General features: G+C 40.2%; 1 protein-coding gene and 1 long non-coding RNA gene across 2 annotated transcripts; both read right to left on the bottom strand.

The window, feature by feature from the left end:
- Window positions 1–204: 204 nt before the first annotated feature.
- On the bottom strand, window positions 205–12,216 carry zgc:101744 (Receptor expression-enhancing protein 6-like). Its single transcript, XM_015969679.3, has 5 exons — window positions 11,967–12,216; window positions 7,297–7,390; window positions 6,236–6,374; window positions 411–579; window positions 205–321 (listed from the first exon to the last, which is right to left on the bottom strand). The coding sequence occupies exons 1-5, from the start codon at window positions 12,079–12,081 to the stop codon at window positions 284–286; spliced, it is 555 nt and encodes a 184-aa protein (XP_015825165.1). The 5' UTR covers window positions 12,082–12,216; the 3' UTR covers window positions 205–283.
- A 2,927-nt stretch (window positions 12,217–15,143) lies between these two features.
- Window positions 15,144–15,576, bottom strand: LOC107392058 (uncharacterized). Its single transcript, XR_001573748.3, has 2 exons — window positions 15,453–15,576; window positions 15,144–15,349 (listed from the first exon to the last, which is right to left on the bottom strand). It is a non-coding gene; the product is annotated as an uncharacterized lncRNA (long non-coding RNA).
- Between the last annotated feature and the right edge of the window lie 2,959 nt (window positions 15,577–18,535).

Below are 18,535 nucleotides of genomic sequence, written 5' to 3'. Positions count from 1 at the left end.
AAACAATCTTCTTATGTTCCGGAGTAAAGTGCAGGTCGATCAGCATCATCCACCATGAAAAGTCGAGGACAAACAAAAGGTGAAACAACAAATACACACACACACACACACACACACACACACACACACACACACACACACACACACACACACACACACACACACACACACACACACACACACACACACACACACACACACACACACACACACACACACACACACACACACACACACACACACACACACACACACACACACACACACACACTTCTCAGGGTTTTCACTGATCCTTGTCATGGTTGAGGGCCCGGTTTACAGCTGATAGAAAAAAAGTAACAGGAGGAAAGAAACATCACAACTGAATGGCACTAAAGCACAACATGCTGTTCATCATGTTGGAGACTCACCTTCCTTTGTCACTACCTCGCTGATGTTCTTAGCCTTGGCAGTCAGATCATTGACCACGGTGTCCATGGCAGCCTGGTGTTTCAGGAAAAATGGCCGGATCACACGCTTGTACAGAACGTCAGAGCCATTCCATGTGACCGGCGCCATACACCAGATCAGGAAGATGCACTGAGGAGAGAGCAGATGCCAGATGAGACATGCCAGAGCTGCTTTCCTTTCCTAAACTAACTCTGGTTACTCAACTCCTGAAATATCCGACATCAATCTAAAGTGCTCTAGGTTTTGCGCTGTTTTGGGGACAAACATTCAATCTGATATTGCGGAAATTGGGAATAATCTTTATGTTTCTGACATTTCACAGATAGTCATACAAAAACTTTGTTTTTACCGACGTCATATGAAAATAAATACGGTATTTACTAGGATACAATCTAAAATATGTTTGTTTTGTTGTAGCTGTGCCAAAACCCTTTACTTACTATCGCTCGCAATACAGGATGAGATGCTTGTTAATCCTATTTTCTCCAGGATTGAGTTCATGAATTGAACAGAGAAAATGGGATTGTAAAGTGACCCTGAACAGAATTAAAGGCAGACTGTAGCGATGTTTGGAGTCATTTTAGGGGTTTTAATGTTTAAAATGAAAACACAAAACAGAATACAGAAACTGGACCAATTTATCTTAATTTGAGGTCATTTAAAAAGAACTGCAGCAAGGCGGAAAAGTGTGCTTAGGTCTGGGGAAGCAAAACAAAATGATGCTTAACCGATGCTGCAGTTTGGATCTGACAAGGTTTTATAAAACAAACAAAGTTTGTGAAATTTCTGCAAAAATATTAGATTTCAGAACTTAGATATCACAAGATTAGATATTTTATATAAAAATGTTTGTAACTAACACAAATCGTCGTTTTTCTGAACAGTCAGGGAAAACGCATTCGGAAAGAGCAGAATTAATCTAAGCAGAATGTTTTGATTGTTTTGTCATTGGACCGATCCTCCAGAACTTCAGCTGTCAGCAGCTTCTACTCAATTACAAACTTATTTTAGGAAAGTTTCCACTTTTTAGAGATAAAAGGCTCATTTTAACACTGCAATACTAATTAATAAGAAAGTAAAAAAGCCTCAAAATGTTGATTATTTTGCTAGCTTTTAAATTCTAACCAAGCTACTTTTGCATACCCCATTGGCAGATATTTCTACTCATAAAAGAAAAATTGGATCATATTTAAGAATATTTACCTTATTTTAGATAATACTATTTTTAGAGAAGAAATTATTTTCATTTTAGACTAAAAATAAGATAAAATGAGGCTTTTTTTACTTTCTTAGAAACCTGTTTGTGCAGTGCAGTCTACAATAACCAAAATAAAAAAATGTAGCGTGAATGTAAAACAAAAACAATCGTGTACATTTAGATTTAGAACTTAGTACTAATATACATTTTTAACACTGTCCACTAGAGGGCAGTGTTGGCAAACATCAGGATGGTTAAAAAAAAAGTAAATCAGTAGAATTTAGTTCAGCATTCCTTTTACATAAAAGGTGTGTTTTTAATATGAATGCAGCAGTCATACCAACCAAAAAAGGAAATGCTTGCATCAGTAGTGATTAAACTGATCGTTTTAAGGCAGGTGTGAAACTTTATAGATGGCTCACAGATTCAGTTTGACATCAAGAATAATGTTTGACTTCTGAAAAGAGTTTAATCATCTAAGTTTTTGCTTTTTATCTTTTTTTAGATTAATGAAAAAGTTTGAGGCTTAACAATCTATTAATCCCAAAAATAAAAATCTATTTAACACTGATGAAACTAAAAGTCTGCTGTCCAACAGCGGTAAACCAGCGTGTACATCTACAGCATGGTTCATAAATCTTCACGTGCAGCTTGCTAACCCAGATTACTAAATACTAGGGCTGGGGGATTATTCTGACAATTATTTTATCGAATAGTCGACTATTCTAATGACTATTTAGACAATTAATCTAATGATTATTTTTCTATTGCACAGTTAATAAAAACCAAAAAATCTAATAAATTCCTCAAAAATATGGATAAATTGTTTCTGTAAGAGAATAAACACTACAGGCCTTCCATTTTGTATAATATTGCTTTCGTTCTGGTGGCATGTAGAACTTGGGAGAGCAGGCTGCTGCCTGAGAGGTGGTTGGAGACGGAGTGTCTCCATACTGCTTTGTTTTGGTCACTTATGTGCGTGAGGCGAGTGGTGTTACGACTCTTCCTGGGAAGTTTGGCTCGTGTGCAAAAAGGAAGGGACAATAACGGGATTTAAAAGTTAAAATGATGATCAGGTTTATTTACAACTACGAAAAAACATAAATCTTTCCATCCACAGGTTGGGAATAATAAAACTAATTCTGCCTGTGGGGAATTAAAACAAAAGTACAAATAACTAGGGATGTCCCACTGGGCAAAGATTACAGGGTTCTGGACCAAAATAAGGATCTCCAAAGGTCCAAACTCTAAACTGGGCGGTTAAACCAAACTCAAGATGATATTTTAAACCAAACCGAAAACCCACAACACTCTAAATGTAATAAAAGGGAGATCTGCACCACAAAAAATATGAACTCTAAACCAAAACGTAACAGCTTATCCAAACGCAAGAAGCTGTTAGCGAAAATGCTAACAGTAGCTTTACCAACGTTAAGTTCAAGTTACCAAGTTTAAATAAACCAAAAACACCCAGCAGCAAACAGACCAGCACGGAGGAGAGACTGCTACCACCAAAACAGCTCTCCTAATGTCTGAAAGAAGCTCCTTTATGAAGGGAGAAACGCTCCCGGTGATTTTCTACATCTGCGATTAGGGATGCACCGATCAGGTTTTTTGCTGCCGATCACCGATATCAAAGAATGCTGATCACCGAGATCAATCACCGATACTGAACACGTGGATTGGCCAGAAATTTTCTACAACATTATAATGAGTGCTACAAACTACATAATCTGGGAATAAAGGAAATGTAACCTAATCTACAATGGTCTGTATTAGGGTTGTCACGGTGTGAAAATTTAACCTCACGGTTATTGTGACCAAAATTACCACGGCTTTCGGTATTATCGCGTTTTTTTTTAAACGCAGTGTTGGGCAAGTTACTTCAAAACTGTAATGCATTATTTATTACTTGTTACCCTCATTTTAATGTAATTGATTACATTACAATATTACTGATTTTAAAATGTAAGGCATTACACTACTTTGCATTACTTTCAGTTACTTTCACCAAAACAATTTCAATAGGAATTAGGTCATGTGATGTTCAGTGAACCCATGACACATCCAGAGGAAGGCGATGTGGTGTCTGAGCTAGGATTGCTGTTAAAAACAGTCAGATATAATAACAGTTCTTTATTAAATACATGAAACAACAATCTGTACTCTCAGCACGCTGCCATCTTATATTAACTGATCAGGGAGTGAGGTGGTGGGGGCTCCAAGCCTATATTTGCCTTTTTCCCCAAATGCCTTGATACGGCCCTGGATGTGGGACTGACTTCTGGGGAGATCTGATTCTATCACATGTATAAATATTAAATGCTTTTCACTGGTTATAATGTTTATTGGCGATAAATCTACCTACTTTTTTCTTTTCAAGCACTTTGTTTTGTTTTCTTGATTTTATTTGAATCATTTCCGGCCCTTTCTCTCTCTAACCTTCCTGCGTGCTGCATGTTTTCTCCGTCTTCCAGAAAAACTGTTTCCTAGATTTCCTACTTTCTAACTAATAAGCCAAAGGGATCTACCGAACGCAAAAAAAGCTCAATATGCGCTGCGCTCCGGCAGCAATGAGTTGAAATCACCGGGCGAGGGCACAGATTATGAACTCAGCTGAGGCAACGCAGGTCAGAAAAGTACAGAAAGTACAGAGAATATGGGCTGATATGAACGATCGCAAGTGAATTATTTTGTTTTGGTGGAGCAATTTTGTGAATATAACAGCGGCCGCGCGCAGGACGCAGCTGGAGTATTTGAGCCGTTACCGCTGCGTCCTCTCTGCTCATAGAATGCCCGCAAAGCGGAGTCCATAAATGACGTCATATATGTAGATACCGGATCTTTATTTGGGGCTCTCCGCAATTTTGATTTTTAAGAAACCCACATCTTGATTCTGGGTTTAAAAATGCATTGTAATTACCGCGTTACTGACAATTGTACCGAGTAAATATTACCATTTTCTTTCCCTGTAATGCCTTACATTACCACATTACAGCAAAAAGCAATGCATTACAGTAATTAATTACTTTTGTACCGCATTACTCCCAACACTGTTTAAACGTGCTACATTTTCACACAATTAAATAAACCCTGTATGTCAGGAAATATTGTCCTCAGTTTGTGTCTAAATTTTGCCTAAAATGTGTTATTTAGTAATTATGTTGTTAATTTGTTCACATTTTTTCCCTTTAGTTTTTAAAATACCAATATTTGCCCATAACTTTGTATTTCATGTCTGCTTGATGTCATCATTTAAAAAATATTAGATCAGATGATACTCAGTACTCAAGTAGCCTTCTAATCAGATACTTTTTTTTACCCTTACTTAAGTAATAAACCCTATATCAGGAAAATATTGTCCTCGGTTTGTGTTCCAGTGAGCTTTGCAGATTTGGGAAAATGTCATCAGGCAGTAATCATTGTTAAATTCATAATTATTCTCGGAGAGAGACCAACTCATATCTGCCCCTGGGAGCCCCGTAATGCATAGCGTCATTTCAACATGGGGGTGTCCGCGACACGGTCTATATGCAGGTAGCGGCGCTGCGGCTGCTTTATATAGCGACTCGTTGCATTCTCCCTCAACCCAAATCCTCGGATCACGCATTTTAGCTAAAACGCTAACGTTAACTTGCCTTGCGTTGACTGTAGAGTTGTGGGTGATCGTCACGCAGATGTGTCATGAGATTTGAAGCGTTGCTGCCTTCCACAGACACTTTTTCTGCACGTGCTGCAAACAGGATAGCCGTCTTCTATAAATTGCCCCTCAACATTCTTCAAATATCTAAAATATGCCCGTACTTCTGACTTTGTCTTCTTTGAGGGATAAAAATGTCCTCCTGAGCGCTGCCGTCTCCTCCTTTGGCCATTATTTCAGCTTTAGCTTAAAGAAAGTTTTGGTTGTAAACAACAAAGTGCGCATGTGCCGCCGGCAACTTCAGCCGATGATACGGTGGCTGGTAAGGGTCACCACGCCTACACCGCAGCCACGGTAATCTACCAAGATAATATTTTTTTTTTAAAAAACAAGACTGTTATTATTATTGTCAACTTTTTTTTTTACCGGGGTTTACCGCTACAATGGTTATCCGTGACAACCCTACCTGATCGGTCTGCTTTGATCTATTTTGAAAATTCCGATCAAAACCGATAGGGGCGCTATCGGCCGATTACGATCAAATGCCGATCCATCGGTGCATCCCTATTTGCGATAGAGACGAAGCAGCGCATCTGACCCCGGAAGTTGTTGTCCGTTGCCGGGAGACGAAGGCGGGCAAAACAGGAAAGGAATCTAGTAGTGGACGGACATTGTTCTGGGTCTTCGGTATTTGGCGGAGATGTTAGTGAAGGTGGAGAAGAGGGCGAACTAGAGGAAAAACAGGCAGATTCCTCCTCTATTTACAAACTCCTGGGGATGCAACAAGTGGGCGCGGTGTGTCAACTACCGGATCTGACGTCGACGAATTTTTTTAAATCGAGCCGTCAACGTCATCGAGGCTTCGCTACAGCCCTACTGAATACACACAGCAGCCAGCAGCTAGGCTCTGAATGAAGGGGAAATGCTCATATCAAATATCAGCCTACCTTGCTCGCATAGTAAAAGGGGAACCAGAAGAGGAAGATGTCAGAGAAGGCCTCCACTATGCTGAAGAGTCCGTAAACAACCCAGTAGGTCAGCCACTGTGTGTCATCCTCCTTATTATTGCTTTCAATGGCCTTGATGCTGAAGAGACAGGACAGAAGCAGCTCAGGAAACTCAAAGGTCTCAGTGTTTTCATGCAAATAGTAATTTCTGTGGTGGCTTATGAACCTGAACAAAAATTTTTTTGAGCTCTGTAGAACTTCATTTGGGTGTCTGAAATCACCATCAACTCAACAACCTTTAACTCATTCACTGCCAGCGACGACTAAAGTCGTCATTTACATTTTTTTATTGTGTGGGCGTCGGAACGAGCCCCCACACCATGAGAACAAACATCCCAGCTCTAAAGCCGATCTTCATCCACGTATGTAACATGTCACGTGATCAGGAAGCAGAAAATCCATGTGTTAGGAGATCGTTTTGGGCCACTGCTGTAAAAAAAAGTGAGGCGCGAACCAGAAAAGCTTCTGCCGATCACAGTTCGACAACGCATTGTGGAAAGATGGATAACGCTCAAAACGCGCGGATTCTTCCTGATGTAAGAGGTGAGTCTCCGCTTTGTTTTGGTCATTTTGGCGTCGACATCATCATAGCGTGTAACGTTATGTGACTCTTAAAAAACCAGTAAAAACGCTGAAAAACGCTGGCAGTGAAGAGCTTTTCTGATCAGGAAACGGCTGGCAGTGAATGAGTTCAAAACAAAGATGTGGTTTTGTTTGCAGCCCTTTAAAATCTTATTCAATGAGATTTGCAGGAAAGTGTTTCAGTACCAGCATGCACTGCTTTTCTCCAAACATTTTATTTGATATGATAAAAAAAAGACCCCCACAAAGAATTCCATCAAAATTAATTATTAACAGTCTGCCCTTGCAGATTTATCAGTGAGAAACTGCTTATCGGAGACCTGATTAGAGAAACACGATCAAAAGTCAAAAATACACTGTAATGCTTATCTGCTAGGTGACATTTGAGTGTTTTGGTGCTTATTTGATGCCATACGTACGAGAAGTACGCCGGATAGATGAAGCCAATCAGGTTGCAGAGAAGTGAAGCTCCATATCCAAACAAAAGGTAGAGGCCAACGAAACCCAAACCACCTGCAGGGGATAAAGAAATGAGAGTGAGGCGAGAGTTCAGGGTGGGGCAGAAATCGGTGGCAGGGGTGGGGATGTAGGGTATCGTGTTACTGTGAAAACACTTTGTCATGGAGCAGTCCGATAAAAGGAACAGGAGGACAACTGAGCTAATCTTCTGATTAATAAATACCTTCTGTAGATCCTGTAAACTCATTTATATAAGAACATATCTCACAGTCTGGTGTCATGAAGCACCAATCATCATTACATATAAATGAGGATCTTATTGTTCTGAATGCTTTAGAGCAGTTTTAGTGTAAATCCTTAAATATCTATCATCTCCTCCAACAGATAATCACACTCATTTATGCAAACCACATCTGCTTAAATACCCTTTAGACCCCATAAAATGTTATGAGCACGAGGTCTCACATCATCCTAGAGCAGTAAAAGTCTGATAGCTTAGCTGCTTTTTACATCTCATTTCTTTGTTGCAGTTCATAAACAAATATCTTTGAAGCGCTTATTGCATCAGCTCTGAATAAGGACAGAACAGGCTGAAAGTGATGAACCCAGCTCATGTAAACCATGCAAAACCACTATCAGATGAATGTATCAACACCAGAGAAACACATTAGCCAATACAACGGTCACTGATGATCTTCAGTATTTGTTTTAGAAACCAGTTTGGTGCTGGTTGGAAGACAAAAACATTTGAGTTCAATTGCAATAATCCTAACTCATAGGTCCAGATTATTAATCCTCCAACTTCATTTGGCATTATGGCTAAATTTATGAAAAATATTTCAGTATCAGATATTGAATTTTACATTTTACATTCAAGTTTTAAAGGGCCTATAAGGAACTTTGACAGCCAAAACATGTATAGAAATAATACATTTCTTCTTCATACATTCTTGTAGAATGAGCCCTGGCATTTTTACTGTGATTGCCTGTTTTTCTGTAAAAATCACAGAAAAAAGAGAGCTGCTCGGGTCCAGCAGGCTGCTTCATGCGCGTTCACGCTCAGGCACAGCCCGTAGCATTTGCTATCAGTAGCTTTAGCAGCAGAGAGTGAGGTAGTGCCACTTTGTCACTGTTCCTAACGCCTAGTGACAAACCTAGCTACATTTCTGAGGACCCTTAGCTACTTTCTGTAGAACTTTCTTCTAGATATTTCCTGCAAATTAGCAACAAAATGTTTCGCTCAGAACCGTTCTTTGGATTGGTTGTTTCAGCTGTCATTAAGGATATAAACGTTACAGATACCTCAATTGTTACTGGCGCTTTAGCTCACCTAGTAAGAGGTCTAACTTGCATGCAGAAGGCCTGGGTTCGACTCCAGGTGTGAACATAATGTTTTTTGGAGTTTCTTTTTTACATTAATGATATATATTTTTACAGTAATAAGACGCCCAACTTTTTATTTGAGACTCGCCGAAAGGCATTGAATTCACAGATAAAAAAGATGTGGGTTCAACTTTCATTTTGGAACAATTTTTCAAGCAAGGGAAGGGAATGATCTGAGCATGCAGGAGGACTGACCCATCATAAACCTTTGTCAGCTGTGCTGAAGAGAAAGGTACAGAACCAAATTATTTAATTAATTAGCTGCATGTTCTCCTGTCCTCTGGGACACACACACACACACAAACCACGTTCGGCTGGCCGACGAGAAAGTGCAGCTGCGGAGACAGAGGCACATTATTTTTATTAATTTGCTGTGTTCTTCTGTCCTCTGGGACACACACACACACACACACACACACACACACACACACACACACACACACACACAGGACTGTCTCAGCTGTTATTTTTGTAAAGGAGTGTGCACGTATAGCATGCGCACCTCATGCACGAGCTTACTTTTGAAGCTGCAGTTACGCGTTAGGCCTGAGTGGCGATCGTGAGCATAAAAATTTCAAACTTCCTTAGAGTCCCTTTAAAGGGGACATAACTGTGGGAAATCCACGTTTTGGAGATTTCTACCATGCAACATTGTTATTTCCTCAAGAAAACAACCCCAAAATCAGTTTTTGGCTGCATCCATGCATTTTCCTTTATCAGCTGCAAATTTAGAGTTTTACTTTGAAAATTATGAAAACACTTGAATGACTGACATCATCAGGCTTTTCTCCACTCCCTGAAGCTGGTGGTCTCGGTTCTGAAACCTGGATATTCTGTGGAGTTTCTGACAGATTAAGTCTATACCGCTGTAAAAACCATGCTTCTGTCTACAAAGACACATATAATAGCCAGCACAGGAAATGTATGTTAGACGACTTTTGCTTTGTAACAGACTCAGTATAGTGTAGTGATGGGAGCTCGTTTAAGAGGACCGATTCTTACGGCTCGGCTCGCTGAAATGAACCGGCTCTTTTGGCTCTCAAACAGCTCCTCACATTTTTTTTTTAATTTTTTTTATTAATTCATCACCAGGATTGATGTAAAATGTGTGTGAAATTACTGACCAATTTATAAACTCACAATAATTTTTATTATTTTGAGGGAGACTAGGCAGCTTGGGCTTGTTTCGGCACCCCTAGTGTCCGTTTAGTAGAGCCAAAAGCAAAACGTATGCATGCATGTATGATAATGATAAATGACCCGCACTTGTATAGCGCCTCTCAGAGTAAGGACTCCAAAGCGCTTTACACTATCATTCATCCATTCACACACACATTCACTCACTGATGGTGATGAGCTACGATGTAGCCACAGCTGCCCTGGGGCGCACTGACAGAGGCGAGGCTGCCGAGCACTGGGCCACTGGTCCCTCCGACCACCACCAGCAGGCAACGTGGGTTAAGTGTCTTGCCCAAGGACACAACAGCAGAATTCTCTGTCCAGAGCCAGGTTTGAACCTGCAACCTTCAGATTACTGGACAACCCGCTCAACCTGTTGAGCTACTGCTGTCCCATATACTGCTGTATGCATGTGTGAAAATGCATTGCTGCAATACTTTTATTTTGAAAATTACAGAGGAAATTACACTGAAACCATGTGTGATTTCCCTCTAATTTCCCTCTGGGATTAATAAAGTACCTTTGAATTTGAATCTAGCCTTTCTTGCAGAAATTGAGGCATCCCAGAAGCAGCTCGCAGAAAAAAAAATAGAAACCAATCCTATATTTAGCAGCATGTTGCGGTGTGCCGCTTCTGGGACGCGTCTGGCTTGAAACAGACTACAATGGATTCTACTTGAAGCAGAGCCATTCTGCGCCGCTGATGCTTCCAGTGTGCAGCAGGGGTAATAGTTCACTTATAATCTGTTTAACTGTACTAATGAAACATGACTCAAAATAAGGATTTTGCACTTTAACCCAGATGCTTCATGTTTAAATCAACTGGGTATAGGGAGTTTATTTGTCCTGAAATGATAAAATACTGTTGATGAGATCTCAGGATGTGTTTAATTTGACTCATTTTAGTTTGATATTATTTAAATACTCGTTTGTAGTTGAAGCTTTTGCTGTTCCAGTAAATAAAAAAAAGAGAAACTACCATCCAATTCATCACGGTTGATTCTTCTGATGCTCAGACACTTTCAAACGCACCTACTAGCAAATTTTATCTACATCTCTTATGCTAAGGATGCATTATAAATGCTACTGTAAAGGTATTTTAGAGTCTGTTAATGGGTCAGCTTTATTTGAACGGTCTGTTCCTTAAAAGTGAGCAAGGGGAGGCATGTTATCAAGCCCTGACAGGATGGAGATAGCTACTCAACCACTTTATCACAACAAGACAGCTCTCAAAGAGACACAGTAGAATCAGATTAGTCAGAATAGGTTGGTTGAGATGTAATTTTAGTTTGCACTTTTCAATAAGGCAAATTGGATTTTTCTTGTATGTGGGGGAGGAAAAGGAAAAATGACATTGAATATCACTCCTTTCAGGTCTAAAATTAAAATCAGTTAAGGTTTTCTTGATTTCCATCAACATCATAACAATCTCACTGAAGATTGCTTGAAATACACCAGTCTGCTCCTCTGGCTCTCATCCAACTTATCTGCAGCAACCAAACCTAACTGAAATCTGACTTTAAAACTTGAAATGCCAATAGTGGTGTGAATGTAGGTCACCCTGGTTGGCACGTTTCCTGTAGCTAAGTGATTCTGCAGGCACTAAACTGCCTGGGGTGTTTCGTTTTTATTGACCTGCTGTGCAAATTGATTCAATTGAGCTCTTGTGAATACACAACTCCCAAAAAGCTAATGGGTGGAGAAGCGTGTAACCAAATGCCAGCCCCGGATCTGCAGCTATTCCTATCCTGCAGAGGATATTTTGTGAGGTTAAAAATACCCCAGGGACCAGTTGCTGGTGGGGTATCATGAGAAGGAAACATTCAGACATGTGCGGGATTATAATCCATGAAAGCTGAGTCAGGCTGCTACTCCAGACTGAACAGCAATAAAACAAAGCCAACCTAGCGCGACACACAAACCACGACAGTCAAGCGGCCTGTAAACGGTCATAAATTATCACGTGACCCAGATAACGCAGCTAAACGTGGCTTTAAAACTTGATTATTTTAAACATTTATTCTGTGGAAGTGTAAAAGCGATGTCGGGTCTTTTATTTTTCACCTACCCAAAGCGATGAACTCTCTTTTCACTCCGGTTTTTTGCTCCAGCTTCTCCAACTGGTCTGTCACAAAGTTCTTCTCATGGAGCAGAGTCACGAAGCGCTCTTTCAGGTGACTCATTATCGGGTCTTCTGGTCAAGCTGCACAGCTATAAGGCAAAAGAAGGGTTGTTTCTGCTAAACTTAGCCCGCTACTTTCTCCTAATCTATGGTTGAACTATGCTGACTGACTGTCAACCGGCAACGACGCTGGAGGAGGGGCTTAGGTCTCTGACCAATCAGAGAGTCCCTTGTTGGCAACGGATGAGACATCTTTAACAAAAAGTGGATTACTTGTATTAATAACATAACTGTTATAAAAAAAATTAACAAAAGTAGATGGCTATTTGATGTTTACATGAAATAAGACACTGGCAAGTAAATGCTGATAGTCTATGAAAAGTATTACAAGAAAGACCCTCAAAGGCTCACTGAAATACAAACCATTTAAAGTGCTGTCGTTTTAAAACTAAGGTTATGTTAAATCAGTGTGTAGATGTAAAACATATCGAACTGGCAAAGGCAGTCACCATGGACGAAGTGACAATACAGTGAACTATCTTGTGAATTTTGATCTTTGTTCAGACCTGTTCAAAAGAACTGCTGCCCTCTTGTGGATATGTAGTGATATTACATGCACGTGGTCCCGAAATGCCTACAAACAAGTTGCTATAAATTCATCAGGAAAAGAGGATAAAACCTAAATTTTGTTGCTTTGGTTTTATCGTTCTTAATTTAATTTTAATTTTGTTGTATCTTAGCGTTTACATTATTATTATTATTATTATTATTATTATTGTTGTTATTATTATTATTATTATTATTATTATTATTATTATTATTATTATTATTATTATGAACACACATGGACCGTAACTGGTGTTGGGTAAGTTTTCTACTCTGACAAAATTGGGATTTAAACTTAAGCAGGTGCGATTTTGCATGCTGGATTCACTGATTTGCTTTTGAATGAACAAGAATCCTTCTCAGAACTGTCTTGCCCAAAGTCGAATCAATGTACACATGGTTGTTCATATGAACTGCTGTTGTTATGGCATTGTCTCTTCTCTGGACTTGTCTAAATTGTTGCAGTCGGACCTCTCTGACTTTATCTCTAAAACATCTATATATAGATGTTTTAGAGCTGTCCCTCTGATGGACTCCTATCTGTTCTCGTCACTCCCAAAGAGAACCTCAACATCTTGAGCTTTGCGATCTCCTGTTCGGTCCTCTTGTCTTGTCCTCATGGACACTGTCTCTAAACCAGACAGCACGACCGGTCTCACTACTGTCTTCTACTGTTTTCTACATGCTGTCTTAGACACAACAGACTTCTTAGCTACAGGAACGATGACAGACGTCTTGAAGCAGGATGCAATCTTGGACTGACAGAGAGAGATGTTAAAAATGTCTGTCAGGACATCCGCCAGCTCATCTGCACATTCTTTAAGCGTCCGCCCCGGGATGCTGTCTGGGCTGTCCGCTTTCCTTGGGTTAACCCCTGCCAAGACATTCCTGGTGATTGCTTGGCTGATGACCTCTGGGGCAGACCAGGTGAGGGGGGGGGGGGGGGGTGATATACTCTCCCCTCCTGGTGCCTCCCCCCTTTATTCAAATCGTGCAAAGAACTTGTTGAGTCTGTCTGGGAGAGAAGCATTGCTGTCCTCAATTCCCTGCCTGTTCTTATACTGTGTCAATTGTTGGATCCCCTTCCACATTTGCCTGGTGTTCCCTGTGTTGCAGACATTCTCCTGGATTTTCTCAGCATGCCTTCTCTTTGCTGCCCTAATACCTCTAGAGAGCTCTATTCTAGCTGAGCGGAGAGCAGCCTTGTCCCCTCCTCTAAAGGCAGTGTCTCTGGCCTTTAGCAGCTGACGGACCTCTGCAGACACCCAAGGTTTTTGGTTGTTCTGTACTGTATACATTTTAAATACAGTAACATCCCCTGTGCACTTTGCAATGTAGCTCATCACCGTTTCCGCATATTCCTCAATATTAGTGAAGTGCCCACCCTTGGATGCTGCAGTTTGTAAAATCCCCCAATCAGTGCAACTAAAACAGTCCTGTAGTGCAGAGGCGGCCCCCTCTGGCCACACTCTGGTGTGCATCTGGGTTGCCCTGGCTCTCCTCGGCATGGGTTTATATGCTGGAACAAGCATCACAGATTTATGAACCGACAGGCCGAGATGGGGTTCAAATACAGTGCAGTTTTTACCTGACGACGGCGCGAGAGTTTTAGGCAGAATATTGAAATTTTACCAAAGATGCACTGAAGTGCCAAATTATTGACATTTGTCTACAGTACGTTTAGACACTCATTTAGTTTATCAGCAAAAAAAGGTTGATTTGGGGATGACTTGCTTTTTAAACACATGGATTCAGTCTTCATTTCCAGTCCTTATCTCCGCCTTTCCTTCTACCTGCACCCCGCTCTCACTAGAGATCATTGTCATCTGCAAACGTCATAGTCTTGTCTAATATAACATGTCTGTTCAAAGCAAACAAGGTTATCAGATCCAATCCTTGCAGTCTTGTCAGTACAACTCACATGTTCTGCCCCATTTTTAACAATCCTCTGCCCTTCAGACCTTACAATCTACAAAGATGCAATGCAGCTCTTCTGTCATCCATCTTCAGCATCCTTAAAGCAAAAGTAGCATCTGTACAATTCCTTGGCATCAGAGTGTTCTGCCTTCTTATTCCACTTTCCCAGAGCTTCATTGTGATCTTCTAGGGCCAACAATTGAAGACATATGTGCTGCTGTATTTAATTTAGTTGAGTATTTTACACTCGTGAATTGCCTTTAAAATACCCTGGTCAAAGGGCACCTTATGGTGCCACAGGTTGGTGACCCCTGCATCTGCTTCACATTAGTTTTTTTAAACACCATTTGGTTAGTGATGCCTAAATTTAAAATCCAGCTTGTAAAAACCATTTCCTTGTTTGTGGCCAAATATATATTTACGGTATACACACACCCACACTTTAGAGCAGCTTTTGGACTCTCAATGAATTCAAGGCAAGCTGGTCTTCCAAGTCATGAGCAAATTTACGTATTTAGCTTCTAGTCTTTCATGCCATTTCAGCTTGGCTTTTATTATATACACACACTCAAAATGCAAAGAGGAGGACACATTTCAAAGTAAGTTTATAGACAGGTTTATTTAAGTTTAAACACACACATGAGAATCCACACAGAAGGCAAAGCTAAACAGTTCTTGAACAAAAGGTCTTCCCAGTGTGAAGGTAGAGTGCCATTTTTGAATTGCCTTTCCAAGTCAATAGTTATGTAGTCTACTTCAGACAAACTTTGTCCCATCACAGCTTTAACAAGATGATTCAAGTGTTCCTGGTGGAAGAGAAACACAATTTCAGTGTTAGACAGGTGACAACCTTTAAAGCAGGTGACAACCTTTAAAGCACCAGGGTGGGGCTGCAGGAAGAACAGTTACCGTAGGACTTGAAGATGCACTTTTAGATGCAGACCTATGGGCTTGTGCACACCTCCCGTTATAGGGACACCACCACGTCTAAGCCATACCCCAGCCTAAATCGAGCTTTAGTCCTGTTAGGGATTTTGTCATGTAGTACCTGCAGTTGGAGGAGAGGGACAATGAAACAGATGATAAATCATTTTTGCAAATGGGGCAGATATGCTCACAAAAGTAGGCTCACAAAACTGCAAGAGATGCTGCCCTGAGAGCACACACACACACTAAGGGACCAACTTCTGAATATCCATTCCATCAATCAATAAACTCATAATTTATCATAAGAAAACAACTAAACAAACCTTTGTTGCACTGCACAGCCAAGAGATAGGACAAACTTGCTTCTTATGCTTTCTTCTTCATACTGAGCCATGCTGAAACCTGTGAGTTTAAAAACCCTCAAACTGCAGATTTCACAGCTGCAGCTCGTCTGCTTTGATTGGTCCTCTCAATACAACGGGTTAATCAGGCTTGCAGGGACAAACTTGGAGTCTCCCATTTGTTTTCCATCAATGACGGACACACATGAACTTTGATACAAAGATACACACTCATGTACGTAAATGTATTTTATTCTGTAGAAATATGTTTGGGTTTATTAGAAATATTTAAGATTTCTTCATTTTTGTGTTGTGATTCAAAAGGGTCACTTTTCGCCATCTAAATGACACAGCATAACCTTTCATACACGCCAGAGCTGCAAAGTCAAGGTTACACCATCTGGAGGATCCAGACACACATCAACCTTTTGCCCACTTATTGTTCTTCAATGCGGACATAAATAAACTGCCATGGCTTTACAATCTATAAGTTAATTAATCATATGGTTGAATGAACAAGATGTTTAAATGAAATGTTTGAATAATTTGTGCTTAAATCAAAAATGTTGAAACGAATGTTGCTCTTACAATGATCAATTGCAGATCTTATGATCAGTACGTGTTTGATTTAACAAGTTATCATTATCTACACACATACACATCTTCATAAGATACAAATTAAGGTTAAGGTTTACCTCACATAAGTGTTTTAAGCCATTCTCATTCACAGTGATAAAAACATTTTTGAAACCGAAGGAAGGCGTGGCTTTCTGAGGGATGTTGGTAAATACCCATAAACCTGTCAAATTCTGATTGGCCAAACTTGGCCAGAAATCATAACAAAGTAGTTTAATAAAACAAAAATTACTTCTCGAGTAATTCAGTTTCTAACGGAGTTCCGAATCGGCCAATTCGGAACACGCATCCTTGAGACATCTCTTTTGACATACAGTCAAAAACCTGTTTGCACGCTGCAAACTGACACAGCCAGACGACTCCCTAAGAGCCACATCCACTTTGGACGCAAACAAGCGTTCCAGCTACTGTTGTGACCTGGAGACATCTCAAGACTGGACGGGTCGAATCGGAGTTAATCTATGAAATCCCGGTGCCGTGAGGTCCACCCGACTTCTGACAGTCCGGATCTGCTGGGGTCTGCTCCAGGGTTTGTAGACGCAACAGATTGCATCTGATGCTGTTTTATTAATAATCAACTCTCTAGTTTATAGCAGACAACAAATTCTTTTACACCCAGATTTCACGATTTCTTTCAGATACAAAGATTCTGATAAACATCTAACTTACATCACACCACCTACACATCACATTCTATCACCTCACACACACACACACACACACACACACACACACACACACACACACACACACACACACACACACACACACACACATATATATATATATATATATATATATATATATATATATATATATATATATACTGGCTCTCTAATAATCTGTTTCTGTGTTGTGTGCAGGTCAGCTGCAGCCCCTTCCAGGTGCCCTGCCCCCCTGTGGGTTTCTCTGGAGTGTCGCAGCTGACTGCAATTGCCCAATTACCACCCTTAAGTCTCCAGCCCTCAGTGTGGCGTTGTTTTTTCTGTATAACTTAATAGAGGCAGTGTGCCTTCGTGTTTGTGACTTCTGATTTGTTTTTCCCACTGTGTGCGGTGATTTTTGGTTATTAAAGACTCTGAACCAGAACCAAGGCTGGGTATTCCTGCAATTGGGTTACTGCCTGAACCTCACCATGACAGTCATGTATAATCATTAGTTTAGAAAAGAATAAAATTCCTTTTTAACTATATACCTGACTGCCTGAATTAATACCAAGTGTGTTTATGGTCCCTGAACAAGTAAAAGTAATTATAATCTTCTGATTAAACATTCAAAGATTAATCAGGTTGATATTTCATATTTATATGGAATTATCACACCTTATTTGTCATAATTAATTTGCAGTTGTCACTCTATAAAGTGTGACTGCTGCACTTGATAATATTATCAATATGACAATAAGGAAATGTATTTCTTTGATTAAGTTTACATGAATAAATAACTCCTCAATGTTTACGGCTGGACACACAGTGCCGAGGTGAGCATTAAAGATCTTCATACACAAGACCAGTGGTAAAACTCACCTCCCCACCAGGGAAGCAGGCAGAGAGAAGAAACCAAGCAGCTCATTGGCTTCTCTAACTCGGCGCTTGTTGACAACTGGCTGGCCATGACCTCTACTTTTCTCATTGGCAATAAAATAAATAAAAAATACATATTAGTTGATCTCAAGTTCTGAGAGAGTTGGACATTAGGCTCTTTGACCTCCAGCTGAAGCTGCTATAGGGTTGTAGTGGTACACGAGCAGGGATTCCTTCCTGTTCAGGGGCCGTGTAAGCCAAATTTCATTCTGTTACTCTCACATACATATATCCTCCTCACACATGCATGCATTCTTCTCATACATACACACATTATACACTCATACACACGTATTCGATGCACACACACTTATATTATCTACACAAACACACATATATGCTCTGCACACACACACACAGACACACACACACATGAATGAACACGTGGAGTTATAAAAAGTGAAATAACTGAAAACATGTTTATACGCTTTTTTTTAAAGCCATCCTTTGCTCTGATTACTGCTTTGCGTATTCTTGGTATTCTCGTATTGAACTTCAAAACCTG

The sequence above is a fragment of the Nothobranchius furzeri genome, chromosome 18, assembly GCF_043380555.1.
Source record: "Nothobranchius furzeri strain GRZ-AD chromosome 18, NfurGRZ-RIMD1, whole genome shotgun sequence".
Lineage (NCBI taxonomy): Eukaryota > Metazoa > Chordata > Actinopteri > Cyprinodontiformes > Nothobranchiidae > Nothobranchius > Nothobranchius furzeri.
Note: the sequence above shows the minus strand (reverse complement) of the source record. Positions and strands in the feature narration are given on the sequence as shown.

Excerpts from the sequence above, each read along its gene's own strand:
- zgc:101744 (XM_015969679.3), bottom strand. The coding sequence starts at position 12,081 with ATGAGTCACCTGAAAGAGCGCTTCGTGACTCTGCTCCATGAGAAGAAC. Across the intron at positions 6,375-7,296 it reads ATCTATCCGGCGTACTTCTC|CATCAAGGCCATTGAAAGCA; the intron begins GTACGTATGGCA and ends CTGTCTCTTCAG. Across the intron at positions 580-6,235 it reads CCTTTTACTATGCGAGCAAG|TGCATCTTCCTGATCTGGTG; the intron begins GTAGGCTGATAT and ends CTCTCTCCTCAG.